At 46.0% G+C, this 19,745-nt stretch overlaps 1 protein-coding gene across 2 annotated transcripts in view; it reads right to left on the reverse strand.

Moving 5' to 3' along the window:
• Vit (vitrin) overlaps positions 1 to 19,745 on the reverse strand; it is a 121,558-nt gene that overhangs the window by 36,223 nt on the left and 65,590 nt on the right. For both annotated transcript variants that reach the window (XM_036171046.1, XM_036171045.1), the window contains 2 exons: positions 14,681 to 14,758; positions 7,416 to 7,601 (listed from right to left, as the gene is read on the reverse strand). In XM_036171046.1, the coding sequence (XP_036026939.1) occupies positions 7,416 to 7,601; positions 14,681 to 14,758 (264 nt within the window). The remainder of the gene's footprint in view (positions 1 to 7,415; positions 7,602 to 14,680; positions 14,759 to 19,745) is intronic.

Consider the following 19,745-nt stretch of genomic DNA (forward strand, 5'->3'; position numbering starts at 1 on the left):
CTGATGGGGGTTGTGGGAGGGATGGGGAATAGTTCTTACTCTTTTGTTTTTTTTTTAAGCTGAGGATCGAACCCAGGGCCTTGTGCTTGCCAGGCAAGCATTCTACCACTGAGCTAAATCCCCAACCCAGTTCTTACTCTCTTATCATGTATAAAACAAAGCAGAAGCTACTGGGCTAAAGAAGCGGCTTAATGGTTAAAAGCATTTGTTGTTCTTGAAGAGGAACCAGGTGGGTGTGATTCAATTCCCAGCATTCACATGGTGGCCCACTGTTGGGGGGATATTCGATCGCACTGTGAACCCCAAGTTGGCATTTGCATTAATTCAGTAAAATTAACCTTGGGTCAGGAGGCTGAGTTAGCAATTAGTTGACAGAAAGTAATCATAGAGCCTCAAAGGGCATCTGGAAGAGATAGAGAGATGCACAGGAAGTAGTAGGGAGGGGTTTTGAGTGGCAAGGTCTTTTCTGTTTTGGTGGAGCCAAAGGTCAGACTTTTCCAGAGATACCAGCAAGGAGAGAAGGTTAGCCGGGTGCTACTCAACCTCTCTGAGCTCGCAGGTTTTCACCCCAGCCTTTGAGTCTCGAGTCTTATTTATAAATAGAACGATAGGGTTTTAGTTAAACTACCTTTAGCAGCAGTGACTGAGTCAGTGCCTACGGGAACAGAATTCCCGTCAGAGAAGCAGGCTGGTAACTGCAGAGTTGCAATTGCTGAAATAGCAGTAGATTAAGGAGCAGCCACTGTGCTGAAGGTAAAACCCACAACCCACAACCCTCCACAACTCCAGTTCCAGAAGATGCAATGCCTTCTGCTGACCTCCGCAGGCACCAAGCACGCAAGTGGTGCATATACATACATACATACAGGCTAATCATTTATGCACATACGATTAATTAAATGAATAAATAAAACACAAAACACTGGGAAGGAGATATTAACACCTCTTCCTGGCCGTCCGGCCTCTAGGCCTCATGCCATGTGGCCTCAAAGGGAGTAGCATAGTTCTTAGCCAGCACATAAGCTCCCGAGCAGGCCTGGTGTGAGCTCCTGGGAAGTCCCTATCCCACTCTCTGTGTGTATCCTGTGGGCCTCAGCATTGTTGCCGAGACCTGCTGCAGCTTCTGGGCAGCGCAGAGCCATGAGAGGCTGCAGGGCAGTAAATTTTGAGTCCCGGCTTGTTGCAATTCAGAGGCGCTTTCCTGGGAGAGAATGCGCTTCTCTCCTCCAAGCATAACGGATGTCCCCAAGCAAGATGCGCTCTGCCCTTTCTTGGGGGATGATAAAGGTTTCCCTTGATCTTTTAAATGAGTTTCCCCAAGCATGAACCACTGAGAGCATCGCTTTTCAGGCGTCTGAGAGCCTGGTTACTGAATCCTTAGGAATGGCTATCGGAACCTGTACAGAAATCGCCTCTGGGATAGGAAGATTGGGCAAAGGCCCTCCTTATTTTCCTTCCAGGTTTCTTCACAAGCCTGGGCCTGAGGGCAGCACCTCGTGTTGGCCCAACTGGTTTTAGGCTCTATTAACTCCAAATCGAATGGAGAGGATTTGGGCAGTTAGAATCATGCAGAGCAGCAATGAGGAAGACAGCTGAAACTCTCACCTGGATGGGAGCCAGGACTGGGTCGGCTGCTCGTGTAGGCAGTGGGGGACCACAGACCTGAAATAATCACAGCTGGACTGGTCAGAGCACGAACGTGAAGCTAGATTCTCTCATTCTTTCCATGAGTCAACCCAGCAAGCCCAGACCGAGGTCAGAACCAAGGCAAGGCTTTTGTACTGTCTGAACCTGCCCTGGGGGAGGCATTGGAATGGAAAATAAATATGTAGATACTAAGTAAGTAAACAAATAGGTAGACAGACAAATACATAAATGAAGTCGATCGGATTTAGACCAGTGGCTGGACATTCCAGGCACTAAACACCCTTGTGTTTTATGATTGGCAAAGTACGTCCCTTTATTCGTAAGGGCCGTATTTCTTAGATTTCCTTGTTCGCAAAAATAATTCCGCTCAACTGTGCCACTTGTGGGGAGGTTAAAGTAATCCTTCAACAGAAATGTCACTTAACATTTAGCGATTTGCCTAAGCTGCATCAACACGAAGTTGGTACAAATAGCATTAGCTCTCAGTCATTTTTAGAGGCAGCCGATGGGTTAGCCTTGATTATTCTGGGAGAGAGTCAAACGTATTTCAGAACTCATTGCTTACTGGGCAGTTGCTCTGGAGGAAGGCTTTACAGGGAGATGGGAGATGGAGGAGTTTGCAGAGAGAAACACAGAGCCCCTTTGGGGAAGAAGTTAGCTGAGGGAAGGAGGCATGTTTCAAAGGCGGTAATGAAAAGATTCTTAATTCTTTTAGGACTATCCATGGTGCCCCCCCCCCCCCCCCCCCGTTGTCTTGGTTTCAATTATGTGACATAAACTCAAAGCAGCTTTTTTTTTTTTTTTTTTTTTTTTGTACAATTCGTAAAAGTAACATAGGCTCACTGTACAGATGTTTTCTCCAAATACGATGCCTGGCAAGGGACCATTGTTGGTTGTCTATCCAGAGCTGGCTGGCCTCTGGTTTTGGTATGTAGAACTACATCCCTTGTTCTGAGAATACATTCTTATTACATACAACACACAAGCGCCGGACCGTGTGTGTGTGTGTGTGTGTGTGTGTGTGTGTGTGTGTGTGTGTGTTGGGGGGGTCCATGTTGCACCTCACTTCTTTGACTGAGCAATCGACCACAGGCCAGTCTTCTCACACTAGCCAGTGCCCACGCCTATCAGCTTTTTGGTTATTTATTTTTATTAATTTTTAAGGTTGACATGTGAAGTCACGGGTTTCATTATGACATCGTCTACATACATAGCATTATGGTATGTTCCTATTCATGTGCCTCTCTCCATTGCCTTCCCCCACAGGCCCTCCCCCTTGGGGGTCCCTTTCTTAATTGCACCCCCAAATATCTGTCCCCATTTTCATGTACTATATATTCCACCACCCTCTTACCCTCTGTTCTCCAGTTTTTCTTTTAGATCCTTTCTCTCCCAGTCTCTCCCTTCACACACACACACACACACACACACACACACACACACACACACACACACACACACATCTAGATGAGAGAAAACATGGGATATTTGTCTTTTGGACTGAGCCTCATTTTGCTTAAAGTAATGATTTCTACTTCCCTCCATTCTTCTGGAAAATGCCATAGCTGCATTTTCCCTCATGGCTGAACAGCATTTCATTGTGCACATGCCATGCATTTGAGCCGCTGTACGGGAACTTGACTTCTAATGGTGGGTGAGTAAACCTTTGTTTCTCTTCACGTGACCATGTCCCATGGCTGCTCTTCCCACCCGTGGATCATACTTACCTTGCAATTCATTCTTGGTAAATGCTATCATTTCTCCACACTCTTGCCCAAACTGTGTATTTTTCAGTTTACAGTATGAAGTGTGTGTGTGTGTGTGTGTGTGTGTGTGTGTGTGTGTGAGAGAGAGAGAGAGAGAGAGAGAGAGAGAGAGAGAGATTGATTTTGCTGTTTATTTGGCACTTATTTCATTCCTGATGAAGCTGAATATCTTTTGTTGCTTTGCTTTGGTTTGGTGTTTTAAGACAGGGTTTCTCTGTGTAGCTTTGCAGCCTGTCCTAGATCTCACTCTGTAGCCCAGGCTGGCCTCAAACTCACAGAGATCCGCCTGCCTCTGCCTCCTGAGTGCTGGGATTAAAGATGTGTGCTACCACTGCCCAGCTTGAATATCTTTAAATATATATATTTAAAAACCATTGCCTGGTCATGGTCTTTCTCCATTTTTCTTTTGGAATGCTTGTCTTTTTGAAAGATTGAATTTCAAGAAAAGCCTTCTCCAGATACCTTAAGGAAGAAAGACTTCCACAGGCGACAGAAACACTGGTGATAAGGAAAAGGGCACATGGAAGGCGTGCGCTGGCAGACACTGGGCTCCTCCGGCCTGGTTCCTCCACTTCCTCCTAGTCCTTGCCCAAGGCTGGAGGCGAAATGAATGACCCTGGCCATTTCTGGACCTTGTCACCAGGTGGCGCTCTTCTACCCCTCTGGTCTCTGTACTGTGCATACATTGAATGCTGTGCTAGCCGGACTGGGAAAACAATGCTGCCATGCTACCTTCTACATCTGAGAGATCCCAGCAGACCCAGCGGGACCTGCAGCTTGTCAATCTTTGCAGAACTCCTTTCTAACAATAGCTGTGGATCTGGCTCTCCAGGTGGCTCTCTTTGGCACTGGGTGCTTCTAGGTGGGGGGGGGGGGGGGGCGCCGCCGATGCCATCTTTGGCCTCTCCTATGAAGACAGCCTTATTCCTGTCCTGTGAGAAGTCTCTGTGTCCCTGGCTCTTGGCTTATCACTCCTAGCCTTCGCTTGTTTTTTTTTTTTGTTTTTGTTTTTGTTTTTGTTTTTTTCTGACGTCTTGGCTTGTATATTCATGGGTCAGTGAATGGGCCGCAGTGTGCCCAGCACCCTTTTCCTGGGAGTCCTCTCAAGCCTCAGCGTGCTTTCGTGAGCTGAGAGCACTCCTGTCTCTGCTGCATCTAAATATTGATGTATTTTGTTGTCAACCTCCCTCTAAGGCCATGGTTCTCAACCTGTGGGTCATGACCCCCTTGGGGGTCGCCTATCAGATATTAAGTTACAGTTCCTGACAGTAGCAGGATGGCAGTTATGAAGTAGCAATGAAATAACTTTATGGTTGGGGGTCACCCCAACATGAGGATCTCTATTTAAGGGCCGCAGCCTTAGGAAGGTTGAGAAACACTCAGAGTCCAAGGTGTTGTGTTCTGCCTGAGAGGATGCTTTTGTAAACTTCAGTGTAGGAGGAGGACTTTCAGGCCTCAAACCCAGGAGGGAGGGCCCTATTCCAGCTCCACAGGCGTGAGGTGTCCTGAGCTGAAGGGATCAGCGATGGATCTTACTTAGTGCGTTGAGGTGGGACAGTCACTGATATGTCCTAGAATGTTGTCTGATGGCACATACTAGGCATTCAATAAATATCTCTTAAATGAATTAGGCTTTGCTTGAACATCCCAGTCACACCTACTTCTAGCATCTCTCTAAGTCATACATATAAAAGGAGGGAAATACAGTAACAACTAACTTGTCTGTCAACACTGTAAGAAGTGCTGCAACCCTTGAATATAGTTCCTCACGTTGTGGGGACCTCCTCAACTATAAAATTATTTTCGTTGCTACTTCATAACTGTAATTTTGCTACCGTTATGAGTCATAATGTAAATATCTGTGTTTTCCAATGGTCTTAGGTGACCCCTGTGAAAGGGTCGTTCCGCCCCCAAAGAGGTCACAACCTATAGGTTGAGAACAGCTGATCTAGGACCAAAGGGGGGTGGTGACTCAGGTTCAGGTTCATAGGAATGGGGTTTCTTTGGGAGTGATGAAAATGTTCTAGAATTTGATTGTGGCGATGGCCATGTAACTATGGATATACTAAAACCCCCTGAATAAGAGCTTTAAATGGGTGAATTGTATGGGATGAGAGGAGAGTCTCAATACAACTACTATTTTAAATAGACTAATGCACTTGGACATCCAAATCTGCTTCTTTTCATGCATGCAAGAATGCCTTTGAGTGGGTAATGCAATGGCTCAGAAGTCCTTCTTCCCTGCCTACCTGGGCTCCTGTCTTAACGACTATGGTGCCTGCTACACAGAGGCCTCTCTTTCCCCGAGGATGGCCCAGCACTGTGTGGGTTGCATGGATGCCGGTGCTGTGCACGTAACAAAAAGGAATATTGATGGGCTGGGAGGCTGCTGTCCAGAGCCCCTGTCCCAAAGCCAGGAATAGCAAAGCTTTGCCAGGTTGGGAGTCACTACTTCAGGCTTTTTTGAGGAGTTTGCAGCCAAATTGGCATCAAGATTCCCAAGCTGCCAGGAGAAGCCAAGTAAAGAAGCCACGAGTCACTGTTCTCTGTTGCATAAGAACCGATGCCCTCTGGGAAAGACAAGAGCTGATTCAGATACTTGAATGTGTTAGAGAGAATGGAGGAAACCTAGAGCCAAGAGCTTGGGATGTAATAAAGAAAAAGCTCTGGTTCTGGGGACTCCTGTGAGCCCTGGTCACCCAGCGCCAGAGACTACTTCTCTCTTGTTGCCAGGTATCATTAACTTGTGTTAATATCAGCCCAATTGAACATGAATAGGATAGGGTGGGGAGCATGTCCGATGTCTTTTGAAACTCCACCAAATTATTTTTATGATTCTCTGATTTGGGACCTTTAGGTCACAACTTCTCCCATAAGGCAGCGATAAAGTAGAAAGTTTGCAGTGGAATCAGCGACAAGAATACAATAAAGCATGCGATATACTTGGCCCATGGAATGCATGCGTGCTGAGCATCCTGACAGTTATTAATTACTGACGATGTTAGGGGAGCCCGGCAGCCTCCGATCTTGCCACTTTGTTCTTCCCAAAGTATGGCCCTCCGTGGCTCAGATTTTTGCTGATATGTTTGCTGACGGCAAGGATTCCAGGTATTGGCATGTGGATTCCTGTTCCACTTGCTCACCCGTGTGACCTGGGGCTTGTACCCTTATCACCTTATTCCTTAGCTTATCCACTGTAACAATGGATTCGCTCAAGTTAGATGTCATATGGTTCTGCCCCACAGAGCGGTCATGATCTAGCAAGTTCTATGATCTATGTGTAAGTTGCTTAGAAAACTGCCCAGTGCCTTGAAAGTACGAATTCTCCCGTAGAAAATAAAGGGATGGGCAAACGGGTGGCTGGAATCTGCTAGGCTAGGGTGGGGTCACACTGCATGGCAATCATGAGTGAAAACTAGGGGTGAGGCTGAAAACAAGGCCCAGGGAATTTCCTCCAAGGAGGGAAATGTGTTGCCGGACAGGAAATATTCAGAGAAACCTTCCGAGATAATAGTGATCTCATTGCACCATTCCCCATCCCCCCTCGCCAGGAAACTGTTTGAACTGATACAGGTGCTTTTGATCTCAGGATGGTGAAGACAGAAGCCTGTGTAGAAACTGGAGATTGGATTATGTGACAAGCAAGCCTTTCAGCTCTCTGACATCCTAAAGGGATTCTTTTATCTAAAGATGTCTGGGTGTGGGCCATTTATTATTTAAGGAAACAAAACCCAGTAACACAGCAACGGGGAGAGCTGGGTCTGCTGTCTTCCTCAGCTGAGCTTTTGGAGGAAGGGCGATCTTGTCAAAGTAATGTTTCACAAACTTGCCTATCTTTGTGGGTATGGCAACGGTGGTTGTGTTTTGAGCCTGGAAGACACAACCTGGCTTCCCACCCCAAGGCAAGGGCTGGGCACTGCATACCAGATCCCAACAAAGCTGTTCCTCTAAAGATACACCACCTGCTCTTGTAGCACACAACGTACACGGCCCACTACTCACCTGTCTCCTGGCTCCTGTGGCCCGCGGGCAGGGGGCTGGGGTTGCTGGTTACAGATGCTTTGAATGGCTTTGATGTGGCTCTGTGGGTAGCCTCAGCTACTGGGATAGCTAAAGCCAGTGTCAGGGTGACAGGCTGTGTGGTGGTCCCTGGAATAGATGGCCTCTCATAGGCTTTTGTGGTCTCACCTGTAAGAAAACAGAATTGCGTTGGGGTTTACAAAATAGCCTATGGGACTTAGAGGACCACAAGTCAAATAAATGTTTGTTGAACACCACTGGCTTGTAGAAGACGCCTGTACTAGTTGTAGGGGAGGGTGGGATCTAGATAAATAGCCCAGACAATTTCAGAGCAATAAGCCAACCAACAACCAAAGATTTAACAGCACACTTGAGTGACAGTTCAAAACCATAGCAACATAGAAAAGGCATCAGTTGCCCGATTGCTTTGCTGGGCACCATAAGCGATGGTTTTTACTCCTTCCTTCCTTTCAAACCCCATTTCTCTTTCTCCCTTCTCCTCTCCCATCACTTTGCCATCTCAGCTGCAGTTGGCCTATGGACACACGGCTCTTCCAGGGCCTCCACTATGGCTCACTCTTAGAGAACGTGTTTTGGATTAAGTAGGTTCACGACCAGTCAACTGACTCCTCTTGGCCCCAGATGTCTTGCCAATAACTGGGATAATGGAACTAACTAAACGACAAGGATTGTCTAGGTTCTAAATTAGGAAGATTTTGATTGCCTCACAGGTTTTTATCCTTTGGCAATTTCTTATGCCTGTATACTGACTTTGGAGGGCATTTTCACTTCCTATTATCCTCTCTCATTATCCCCCACCCTGGAACCCCTTTTCTTCCCAACAAGTTCCCTCCTACTCGATGTCCTATATTTGATTCACTGAGTCGCTTGTATGAGTATGAGTAGGAAGTTATTCTTTTAAGATTTTATTTTATTTTTTAAAGATTTATTTATTTTTATTTCATTTGCATTGGTGTTTTGCCTACATGGATGTCTGGGTGAGGGTGTTGGATCCCCTGAAAGTGGAGTTACAGAGAGTTGTGAGCTGCCATGTGGGTGCTGGGAATTGAACCTGGGTCCTTTGGAAGAGCAGTCAGTGTTTTTAACCACTGAGCCATCTTTCCAGCACCCTTATTTTCAGTCTTAATTTGGTATATATGTGTGTGTCTATGTGTCTATGCATTTGATCACAGTGTCAATGAAGGTCACAATGGGAGTCAGATCCCATGGAGAAGGAGTTACAGGTGGTTGTGAGTAGCCCTACATGGGTGCTGGGAATAGAACCCAGGTCCTCTGCAAGAGCAGCAAGTGCTTTTAACCCCTGAGCCATCTCTCAAGCCCGAGTGAGAGGTCATTTCCAGGAGCGTGGGGGAGCAGATACAAGGCTCCAGTTAGTGCTCCAATTGCTCAGAGAGTCTCAATGAAGGTTTAGGGAAAGAGAGGCTGCTCTGTGAATGCTGGGAACTATCTTGGAGACCTCAGGCCAGGGCTGTAGAGAGACATGATGGTCTCCCCCATGACCAGCCCCTCAGGTCTAGATCTACTGCCAATGGCTACTGGACACCCAGCAGAATATTAATGCTTCTATAACTGTGAACCTGGTGTTGTGGGGCTGCTGTCATACATTGCCCTAAACTTGGTGGCTTAAAGCAATAGAGATTCATTTTCTTATGGCTCTGGAGGCCAGGATTCCAAAATAAGGACTTCTGGGCCAGATTTAAGGCCTCAGCAGCACTGAGCTCCCTCCAATAAGCCAGAAGGTAGATGTGATTCTTGCACCAGCCGGGGTCATCTGGATTGGCCTGTAGTTGTCTCTGAGGTTAGCATTCTTCCTTGTTTTCCCTGCTCTGTCTTCTTAAGACCTCCTTTTCTCAGGGTGTGAAGTCATTTTCCTCTATGTTCTTTTTGTGGAGATGTGTGTGATTGTATTCAGGGTCCACACAGATAATTGACGGTAAACATCCAACGTCAAGACCCTTAATCATATTAGCAGAAATGCTCCTCTCCATGTAAGGGCACGCTCAGGTTCCAGTGATTGAGATTTGAGTATCTTTTTGAGGGGGACTTTTCCTGGCTCTAGTATTCCTCATGATTAGGGTTGATGCATTTTAGGCACATGGAAAAGCTGGCCAAGGGGGTCAAAAGATGCCTCTTTCTCCATTCAACTTGCCCTTCGATGCCGTACAGCACAGTGCATGGTACAGCATCCCAGGAGAGCAGGGTTAGAACTCCAGTCCTGCAGATCAACATTTGGTAGGTGTTCAGACCCACTGCCCTACACTGGCACCTGCTCCCTTCCGTACCCTGACCCTGTCACCTTGCAGGGGTAGATCACATCACTAATTTGGGAGGCCAGGCCAGACGAGAACCAAATCCAGCATCAGGGTTCGATGTAGCCATTCCATCTGCTCTTGCGGGTGGGAAGCAGATTTCTCATTTTCATTGACCCTGTTCCTTGCCAACCGTTAGCCATCTTTAAATCAGTCAGAAGACCAGGCCAGAGGATCATTAGCGAGCCATGGATGGCTTCTGGGCTTCAGCTGGCATCTGCACCATCCTGGGGCCAAGCCAAAGCTGCCTGATGTATTACATTCCCCTTACTTTAAAGGACAGCCATTCACAATAAGTTCTAGAGAAGTGTTTAATTTCTCAAGAGGGATCCTCTGCCTTAAGCTGTTGCTAGAAGGCTTTGGCGCCTCTTGAGGGAGATGTGGGCCTAGGTTTGCCTTGCTTCATCTAGGGGGAGATGAGTAGGACTGCTTGTCGATTTCGATCCAATGATTTATTTCGAGAGACATATAAATAATCAGGCAGTATATATATATTTTACTTTCAAATAATCAATTCAGCCATAAAGCAGCCAAACAAAGCTTTTACTAGAACAGCTTCCCATCATAAACTTATTAGAGTTTGAAAGTCACAATTGTCTTTTTCTTCCCCACCTGTCCAGATCCTAGGCTCCTGACTACCCCAGTCACCTCAGTGTGTGAATATTCATTTTCAAGAGAGCTAGAGATTAAATGTCATGAGGGCAGCCAATGGGTTACTTGACAGGATAGAGCTGCTTTCAAATACTTGATCCATTTACTCAAGAGTCATCTCCCTGGTCCTATGTGGGCTGTTTTTGCTCATTCCCCATCACAGATTAGAACCATCTTTAACATGGAGGAAGAGGATGCTGCTCTTGCGGTCCTAACTTCTCCCAGTTCCTTATTGAATATTTAACTCTTGGTTCATTTTGAACACGATACCTAGTCAGACAGTTACTGCAGACAGTGTCAGATATATGGAAGTTTTGTCTCCTTTCAAAGGTTTTCGCAGACATGCCGTAGGCTCTCAGTATGTTGTTCATTTGGTCATGGCCAAGAACAGCTCTCAGGCACCCTCTCAAAAGCAGCAGATGGAGCCCCGGAACTCTCTGCCCCAGCAGCCGAGTGGAGTTGAGCAGATCGGGCTTACAGATGCAGCCACCAGGAGCTGTTCCCAGAGAGACTGATTCACCATATCTCAGATGGGCCATGGAACTTTCATATAAGAACCACAGCCCAGGCCAGATGGGCTTCTAGCCCATCAATGACAGTCTTGCTTCCTTTATGAGTGGGGACAGTCATGTCTACTTGGCAGGGCTGCTGCCGTAATCTGAGTGAAGTGTCTAAGTCACCCATACTGTGTTTGGCACATGTAGGAATCCAATAAATGGTAGGAGTTGACATTTCACATTGAGTTATGTTTCCCCCTCTGCAGCGGATAGCATTGTGCTTTGGTGGCTGGGAAGAGGACAGAAGTCAAGGTGCCCACAGGTCTGAGTTCTGGGGGAAGATTTGGTTCTTCCCATCACTAGCTCATTCTGAGCCTCAGGGCTGTACACCAGGGTAGGAGATCTAAGATCCACTGCCCAGCCACTATATGCTGGCACTTTGGAGGATTTTTACATAAGCATTCCTGATGGAGATTGTCACAGTTTTGGAAGTAGACACAAACATTTCTATTTTTAAGCTAAGGAACAGGCTTCTTAAGAGGTCCAGGAGCAAAATACAGGATTGAATGGAAGCAGAGGCAAGGTTAGAACTCAAGTGTGGTTGACTCCAAACTCATGCTCTTTGTCCACTAAAAGGGAACAAGTAGAAGAATTCCTGAGTATATCACAAGGTCTTGGTGGCGATCTCACCAAAGCTTACCCTCAGAAGTGGCAACAGCATGGCTGTGGTGGGTATGGGTCGTGAGGGCAAGGGACGCCTGGGAGGTGAAACTCATGTGGTGAGCAGCAGCCTGACGACCTCCTTCCAGGGCAGGGCTTAGCAAATAGCCAAGGGGAGGCAGAAGGGTATTTTCCTGGCACTCTTTCTCGGTAGCAGATTTCCTTAGCCGTCTTTGGCCATGACACCAGGAATGTGCCTTTCCAGTTTTCTAGTGCATTTCTGCAAATCAACACTTACCTGTTTTTATTTATCCCAGAGCACATGGAGGTGGTAGCCAAGTAGCAGCTGCCCACTTAATGGTTGCTAACTGCCTGGGAGAGACAGCCTTTACATTTCAGGCAATATCTGTCCCCAGCGTGAGCCCTGCAAGGCAAATCAGATACCTTCCAGGGTTCAAGTGAGATGCTTTGCCACTGAAGTCATTGGCTATGCTTTGGGAGGTCATCCTAACCTAATTTACCTATTAATTCATTCTTTTGAGAGCCTAGTAAGCATTTTATGCAGCATGTTGAGACCTGAGCCATGGTTGGCCCTGCATCTACCTTTTCTCTGTTTTGTGCAGTTTCTGAAGGTATTTGATCCCTTAGGAAGAATAGCTATGAGACCACTCTTTCATGATTGTCACTGGAATTTTTTTTTTACTTGAATTATTAAGAACTCACCCCATGCAGGCATGCCCTTTTAAAGAGACAGAGCGAGACCCTAAGCGTCCCTTTGATATTGGCACACTTGTCACTGAGCTTGGGTCTAGCACACAGGAGATACTCAGTAGTGAGTGAATGGGTGAATGGAGAAACATACTCTTTGAGATGCTGTCAATTGTGAACGATCTAGAAATAAGGAACAGATATAATACCTGGTGATATGCCACAGAAGCTTGAGGTGGTGTGGCAATGGGGACAAGCGACATCAGTAATGGTTGTGCTTTCACCGTGTGGCTTTTGGGTACTTTATAGATTTAAATAGAAGGAGGAGGAGGAGAAGTCCCAGGGCCCACCTGCACCACTTCAAGATGCTACAGAGTCATAGAGAAAAGTTTTGGTGGGTGGGGACAATTCAGCTTGGCCGTGGCTGGTGTAGATATGGGGAGCTTTGGACAGACCTCTGCTGCCTGGGGCTTTGAGACTGAACAGATTCCAAAACTCCAAAGCAGTGTCTCTTCTCCCTGGTTTCTTCCCACAACTGTTACCTGCTTGAGGGTGATACAACCCATCAGTCTCCAAGGAACCAGCTACAATCGTACCCTTGGGGAAATCCTTCTTTGAAAGCAGGGGAAGATACTGGCGCTCTCTGCCTCAGGCTGTTGTAGCTCAGGGCTCTGGCACAGAAAGAGGACTTGGCAGATAGCTCTGGTCACTTGATGTTGTGTGAGACTCTTCCCATTTTTCAGGTTTGGTCTGAGGGCTGAAGCCAGAAGGACCTGAATACTACTTTCTATACCAGGAAATTTGTCCCTGAGCTTCCCACACCTGTGACCATTCCAGGGTCACCTGCACAGTCACCAGTCTCCCCATCCAGTGAGGGAGAGAACAGTCAGATGGTTACTTGGCAATGGTAACTCTACACTTGAGATTTCTAAGGTTATCAGTGCCATTAACACATCCCTGGCCAGACCCTCAACAGCTCCAGACCAGGTGAGACTGGAAAGGAAGGTGACCTCACTTCAGAGCAACTCAGGCCCCAGGGCAGTCTAAAGAGAAGCCCTGGGTCCCTGGGGTGGTATGCTACAAATGGAAGGTAGGGATAGGGAGCGGACAAGAATCGACTAGATAAAACAGGATCCTGTTATCTGCACACATCACCTCATCAGAAATCACCAGACGGACAGCGGCTGCAGACCCGGATGAAACAGAAACTATTAGGAGGCTCTGTCACGGCTCCCCTTCCGGTGTCCTCACCAAAGGAAGACAGGACATGCCTCAGATCTGGCTCTTAAGGCATCACCTCACTGTGGGGGATGGGGACAGCTGTGTTCTTGCAACTCAATAAATATGTCATGATCGCTTCAGCAATTCAAATGTCGTAAACGGCATAGGTGAGGCAGTCACAAGATGAAAGACAGGCAGCTCCCAACGTGTCTGTGGAGGCCCATCAGACTGGGAGTCTGCACGTAGGGTGGCTAGCAGGAGAAAAAAATCTAGCACGGCGATTTAGGGAGTGGCGTTTGGAGCCAGGCAGTCTGCGTTTGACTCTGAACTTTCCTAATTCCTTGCTGTTTGTCAGTGAAAACTCACTCAACTTCTCTGAGCTGTGTTTTCTGTTTTCTGCAAACTGTGCATTAGGTCTAAGAACAGGGCATCTGGGTAGCAAGATCACTGAAAACTACCAAGGAAAGGTCTTGTCACAGTGCCTTGCACACAGCAAATAGTCAAGAAATGCTAGCTCTGGAACCTCTAGAGCCATGTCCACCCTACATCCACGAGTAGAACTTGAACCAAATCCGTTCGCTGTTTCTGGAATGCCAAATCCTAATGAGAAAGCACCCAACTTGGTAAGAAATCGGAGCACCTCCCAAGGCAGCACCGTGGAGGGCACAATTCTGGATTTAGCACAGAAATGCCATTCCCGGGGAGGCTGGCTCAGGTGAGCCCCTCAGAAGCGCGTTTCGTCCTGACTCAGATTCATTGCTTGACTGTTTGCTGTTAGTGAATAAGCCCCTCATTCTCTCTCCTTCCCTTTGCTTTCTAGCCAAGCGGAGGCAGCCTCTTCCCTTTTAGTTGCCAGGAAACGTTTCTAGGCACAAGGTCACATTATTGTCTGAAGTAACAGTACAATAAAAAATTCCAGGTCCCAGTCACTCTGAATGAAGATGACACAGATACAGAGAATCTGATCGTGGAAACAACAAAAAACCCTTCACTCCCAAGCCACGTCTGTCTGATCGCCAAAACCTGGTTTTGGTGCCAGGTTCCTGGCATTGTTGCCACACCTCCAGGGTCAGCGGGGCTTGACTGGGGAAGATGTGAATTCCCACACCATCGCCTAAAACACAATATTACACGTTTATGAACTCAGACAGTTCGGATGAAATACCACGTGAGCACTTGCCTGCTTTGGCAGCTGGATGTTTGGACGATGAATATGTAAGAGCCGATGGGTAGGTTACGCCCTTTTGGGGTTTACTTTCTGCAAAAGAAGAGGGGGAGGAATTTATTTCCGGGGCTGGCTTTTAGATCTTTCGGTGCTGATAAGTGGATTATCTCTTTCCAGTTTATCTCTCTTGAGCTCAGTAATATCTGCTGCCCTTGCACTGAGTTGTTGATTACAGTCGGAGAGTCAAGTGGCGTTTTGTTTTCCCGTGGAGCATTTTGTTTTTATTAATAATAGGATGGGAGTAATAAAGTCTCCATGACTCAGAGTTGCTTAACATTAGCAATTTCTTATTTTGCTCCTGAAGATGTGACATGTAAGCTCACCGGGCTCTGAATGTGCAATTACACAAGGAGATGGATGCAAGCATTACACATCCCCCTTTCAAGTCTTGGACTGGCTGTCTGTGGATGGACGGTCACCTCTCACTTCCACAGACCCTGTGGGACCCATTTGAATTCCCCGGCATCATGGACACTGGAAAGTAATTGTACAGAGGTCCTCTTTGAAAACAACCATTGGTGGTCACTCCTGGAGAGACATTGGATGCAAGGCAATGAGAAAGAGCGGTCTTGTCTAACAAGGACACAATAGAAGCAGAAAAAAGAAAGACATCAGGCCATCAGAGCTGGATCAGCAATGATCTGGCAGAGAAGTAAGCAGTCATCAAGCCTGGGGTGACTGAAATTGCCTCAGAAGGCTATTTCCCGCAGAGTCATCTAATTTCCAAGAGATGCCTGACAGTGGGCTTTGTTCTATAGTTAAATTGAAAGGGCCAATGGAATTCAGATAGTCTCCTCCCAGACCCATTACAAGTTTGTTTGTCTGTGTGGAGCTGTCAAGATCCCAGGGCCATAAGCAGCATCTCATGTAGTTAATGACATGAGGAAATATCTTTAAGGATTTGTGTGGGTGTGTGTATGTGTGTGTGTGCACACGCATGCACACGTGCACACATGCAGAGGCTAGATCTCCTTGGAGCTGGAGTCCCAGGCATTTATGAGGACTTCAATGTAGAACCAAATGCCAGATTTTTGCAAGAGCATCACATGCTCTTAACCACTGATCCATCTCTTTAGCCCCAAAGGGGAGTATCTTTTTGTTTTGTTTTGGTTTGGTTTTTTGGGTTTTTTGGAGACAGGGTTTCCCTGTGTAGCTCTGCGCCTTTCCTGGAACTCACTTGGTAGACCAGGCTGTCCTTGAAGTCACAGAGATCTGCCTGCCTCTGCCTCCTGAGTGCTGGGATTAAAGACACATGCCGCCACCGCCTGGCTTATGGGGGGATGTCTTAATGTTTAGGCCCTGGCTACAATCTCATTGCCACTTGCTATCATATTTATATGAAAGCATTAATCTCTCAACCCAGGGACATCCTTGGAGAGAAGGTAAGGGGTGGTATCATGTGGGGAGTGGAGTGAGTAGGCCGGAACACAGCTCAGGAGTGTGCCAAGCATCCCATTGACACAAGAATTGTGGGATCTCAGAAAGTGCCTGAGATTAAGAAAAACTGGGTTTCTATTTCTATTTCACTTTTTCATTTTATTTTTATTTTTATGGTCCTGAGGATCAAAGCCAGGGACCTTCACATGCTAGGTAAATGCTCTCTCACTGGACTACACCCCAGCCCTTATTTTAACTTTTAATTAGCTGCTATAATCTTCAAGACTATATTTTTTTTCATTGTGAAAATATAAATAATGACATGACCTCTAAAAAGTTACAGGGATGTAATGAAAAAATGAAATTAAAAAGTGTTTGGAGCTGGATATGCCCACAAAGATGCAAAACCTTATTCAGACATTACCTGTAAGTTCCATTCAAAGGCAAAAAATGAGGTAAACCATCTGGCTAACAGGCGCCTCTTACTTCATCCCATTAAAACCATCTGGGGAGCAGAACGGGTCATTTCCAAGTCCTCAGCCATGTCTGGGCCTGCTCTGAGCAGACCCTGGTTGAGGCTGCTGTGGACCTCATGAGGACCTTCTGGATACAGGCCACAACGAGTTCACACACAGAGAGGCTGATGCCTCGCCTCTGCCCATTTACTGTTCTTCTCATGATTAAAACTGAGGAGTTCTTAGTGTTTCTATTTGGAAGGCAAGTGAGCATCGGCTCAGCTGTCTGAAATGTGGATCAAAGTACAGAGGGCAGTTGTTAGGGCACCCGCGCTGGCCTCGCACAAGCCCGCACTGTCCAAGGATCACGAGGACCAAAACCACACACCCCATCTCTCCCCGACAGCTCCCAGAGTCCCAAGGCAGATTAATTAAAGAAGCACAGTGACCTATAAAAATTAGAAATAAAAATCCAGAGGAAGGTCACGCAGGCACCCGAGCCTTCTGAAGAGGGTTCTGACGCGATAAGGTTGTACTTGTTGGCTGTGAACTTCTGAATCACAGGGTGTCCTGGGCTGCAACCTAATGAGACAGTGCCCTCCCTAACATCCCTTTGGAAGAGGACTCCTAGTCACTGCGTAAGCACATGAGCTTATTATCTTCGGCCACAACTGTTTTCTGTTACATGTCACAAGGGAGGATGAGGGGAGATGGAAGTTGAGATTTATAGGGAATAAACTTATTAAACTGATTTTTATTACAAAAATGAAAAGCAGGCAACAAAAATCCTTAACACTCCATGTCTCCCCTTTCCAGGAATGAAGTTTTCCTTGAAAGGCGTTGGTGTGATTCCTGTACACCACACTGAGTTGTAAGTTTGGATGCTTAGGCAAGACTTGCTTGGTATATTCCTATGTGGAGGTTGTATTTCTCTCTATTCAGCCAGACGCTGACATTGTCTGCTGTGGGATGTCTTTCTGTATGCTGAGAATCTGTGCTGCTCTGATTAGTTGATAAATAAAGATGCATTGGCCCATGGCAAGGCAGGATAAGGTTAGGTGGTACACTGAAACTGAAGAGGAGAGGAAGAGGATGGAGTTGGAGAGGATGCCAGCCCGCCGCCCAAGGAGCAACAAGATGCCAGCTGACTGATAACATATAGATTAATAGAAATGGACTGAGTTAAGTTATAAGAGCTAGCTAACAAGAAGCCTGAATCATAGGCCATACAGTTTGTAAATAATATAAGCCTCTGTGTGTTTACTTGGGCCAAGTGGCTGCGGGACACTGTGGGAGAGATTCGTCCAACTGACTGCAGGGTCAGAAATACTTCCCTCTACAATTGTCATTTGGTCTCTGCCCTGACTTCTTTGTTATAACTTACTCTGTGGTTGATGCCCTTCCATGATCTGATAAAGAAACCACACTCAGCTTTATAACTTAGCAGGCTCAGGGAAACAGGGATTACCCAATTGGAAGAGAGTCCTAAAAGGTCTGTTTTTTCTTTTGTCACAACTCTGATGGATGGAGGAAATAAGGGTTTGGGACCTGGGATGCCTAATGGGAATCAGAAAACCACCTCGTCAGGAAGAGCCATGGTCTGATGAGACATCTCTCTCTCTCCACAGGAATTTCTCCTTAAGATAATCCCATCACATCTTGCTGGGAGGCCAGGCAGCTTTGAGCTAGAATCTAGTTTTAAATTCTATGGAACTTCCTTAGAGAAAATAGGAGATCGAGATCTTGAGCAATGAGAGGGTGAGGTGAGCATAGGACATTATTTAGTACTCTATATCAAATGCAACAGGTCAAAGGAATGAGCAGCTTTCACTGGCCAATCTCAGGGGACATGAAATACAATAACATGATGATGATTTGTTGGGTCTGGTGGATAACAACATGTAATATTTTAAAGGAAAAAAAGAGTGAGTCCATAGTCTCTGTTTCTGTAGCATCCAAATCTGTGATTCAACTAATCTGCAATTAAAATACTGGGTTGGGGGTTTAGCTCAGTGGTAGAGCGCTTGCCTAGCAAGCAAAAGGCCCTGGGTTCGATCCTCAGCTATAAAATAAAATAAAATAAAATAAAATAAAATAAAATAAAATAAAATAAAATAAAATACTGGGAAACAATTTACAGCTGTATTGAACTTGCATGTGGTTATTTCCTTGTCATCATTTCCTAAACAACAAAGGAGAATAGATACTTACACATCATCTACATTGTTAGGTACTGAATGAATCTAGAGATGACACCATGATACGAGAAGATGTCCACAGGTTATATGCAGACATGGTACCATGATACACAAGGCACTTGAACAGCTTGTAGATTTTGGTGCCCTGAGAAGCACGGACTAATGTCTTATTTGTGAAGCCAGGATGGACAATGGGTCTTAGAATGGCTGAGTAAGCATTACTGGAGAATAAGTTACTCAAACTGTTTAAAGTATCACCCTACTTGCTAATTAATTCCACATATCTTGGCCCCAGAGGAGTATATTATACTAGCCAAACAATCAAATTTGGTATCTGCAACAATTAAAGAAACTGGCAGTATAGCCCTTTGATATGGCCATTGTACTATGACACCACGGAGATTTGATGATATAACCTGTCCTTTCCCAAATATTTAAGTTGAGGGGCTGGAGTGATGGCTCAGTGGTTAAGAGCACACACTGCTCTTGCAGAGGTTCTGAGTTTGGTTCCTAGCACCCACATGATAGCTCACAACCGTCTGTAACTCCAGTTGCAGGGGTTCTGATATCCTCTTCTGGCTTCTGTGAGCACCAGGCACACACATGGTTCACATACGTAACATTCAGGCAAAACACTCATATACATAAAATATAAATAAATAAATATATCTTTAGAAATATATACTGAAGATGAATCCAATCACTCACAAAAGAAGTTGGTCCCATTTTTGGGTCAATACTGTAGGATACACTACTAGACAACTGGCCTAGACGTCATAGATGCCATTATTATTCATGATGACAAGATGTGACGTGCTGAGGGAATGAAAAGAGACTGAAAGGACATGACAACTAAATGCTAGGTATAATCTTTGATCATATCACAGATCCAAAAAAAAAAAGGGAATAAGTTATTATGAGGATGAGAATAAGAACTCTTTACAAACACCATGACAGGCTCCTAATAACTCAGCTAAGAACTAGGCCTCA

Source organism: Onychomys torridus, chromosome 21, assembly GCF_903995425.1.
Source record: "Onychomys torridus chromosome 21, mOncTor1.1, whole genome shotgun sequence".
Classification (NCBI taxonomy): Eukaryota; Metazoa; Chordata; class Mammalia; order Rodentia; family Cricetidae; genus Onychomys; species Onychomys torridus.